Below are 1245 nucleotides of genomic sequence, written 5' to 3'. Positions count from 1 at the left end.
CATAATGTCCAGCAGTTTTTTAGTGTCCTTTTCTCTGCCACTGTCAGCAGTGACTCCCTGCTGACACCCACAGGTGACCTGCAGAGGTGACAGAGTTCCATGCGTGACTTCATCCTCCAGCATGACCCCCACAGTCGTGTACTGTGCCAAAATCAGACTCAGCACAAGGGGGCGCTATAGCTGCCCTCACAGCAAACAATGACTTTGTCATGATGCCGCAGAGACAACTATTTATTACTGTGACAACACAACAACTCGTGATGAGTTTCAGTGCACACGCCCTCCATCCAAGAACGAAACAGGTGTGTTTGCTCTCAGTGAAACTGTGTGTTAAGCCCCGCCCCGGCTGTGTGTAAGTGAAAGCGAAAGTTCGGGGAGCTGTCGAGACGCAGGCGTCGAGCTTCTCTTCTGTCTCTGCGCGTTTTTCAGCTCGGTTCCGACCTCGGTTCCTCAGAGGGGGGCAGATATTTGTCCCGTGAAGCCGGAGGACCCCGCCTGCTGTCCCGCCGTCCTCGCAGCAGCAGCATGCCGGACGTCAGGCTGTGCCTGGAGGCCGTCTCCGCGCTCCTGGGCTGCAGAGCCGAAGCGACAACCGGAAGCTCCCAGTTCACCCCGCAGGATCTGGTCAACGTCGTGGCCCTCAAAGAGTTTTACAAGCAGGAGGGCTTTAAGGAGCTGGAGTACCCCAGCTTGGGGACGCTGTCTCTGCACGACTTAGACGAAGCCGACATGTACAGCTCGCCCCCGGCCCTGGACGCGCCTCCCGAGAGCTTCCAGCTCACTGTGGAAATCAACACGGAGAACTTCTTCCACCCTCAGTACGACTACGACTTCACCAACGTAAAGGTGAGCGGCACGGGCCTCTCGGGGCACGTGACCAGCGGGTTTCTCACGCAGCTGATTTTCCGCTCGGTGACGTTTATTCCGCACAGATCTGGGTTTGCTGTTAAACACGGAGGTGACACAGAGGGAGGCTCACATTCAGCGTGGACGAACAAACCCTTACAAGTAAAATACCTGAGCTTTAAACAAAGGCAGCAAGGTCAAAGGTCGAGTTTAAAGGGCCAGGCTCACAGTTCTCTGTGGTTGTCATTTTAAGCACAGCGCTGCGACAGTCTGAGTCACTTTATGGTCCAGGGTCAACAAATGAGAGCAGCTCGAAGTGAAACTCGGCCCTGATTCCTGAGCAGCTCCAGACTTTCTGGGAATGTTGCTGGGCTGAAACTGAAAGTGTGTGTGTGTGTG

At 55.1% G+C, this 1245-nt stretch overlaps 1 protein-coding gene across 1 annotated transcript in view; it reads left to right on the top strand.

The window, feature by feature from the left end:
• The first annotated feature begins 200 nt into the window (after window positions 1-200).
• The window catches only part of LOC102200810 (uncharacterized), a 3275-nt gene continuing 2230 nt past the window's right edge, over window positions 201-1245 (top strand). Inside the window, exon 1 of the mRNA XM_005750304.2 lies at window positions 201-846. Coding sequence (XP_005750361.1) covers window positions 526-846 — 321 coding nt within the window. The 5' untranslated portion in view covers window positions 201-525. The remainder of the gene's footprint in view (window positions 847-1245) is intronic.

Source organism: Pundamilia nyererei, unplaced genomic scaffold (genome assembly GCF_000239375.1).
Source record: "Pundamilia nyererei isolate P.nyererei 1_Seehausen unplaced genomic scaffold, PunNye1.0 scaffold00268, whole genome shotgun sequence".
NCBI classification, from domain to species: domain Eukaryota; kingdom Metazoa; phylum Chordata; class Actinopteri; order Cichliformes; family Cichlidae; genus Pundamilia; species Pundamilia nyererei.
Note: the sequence above shows the minus strand (reverse complement) of the source record. Positions and strands in the feature narration are given on the sequence as shown.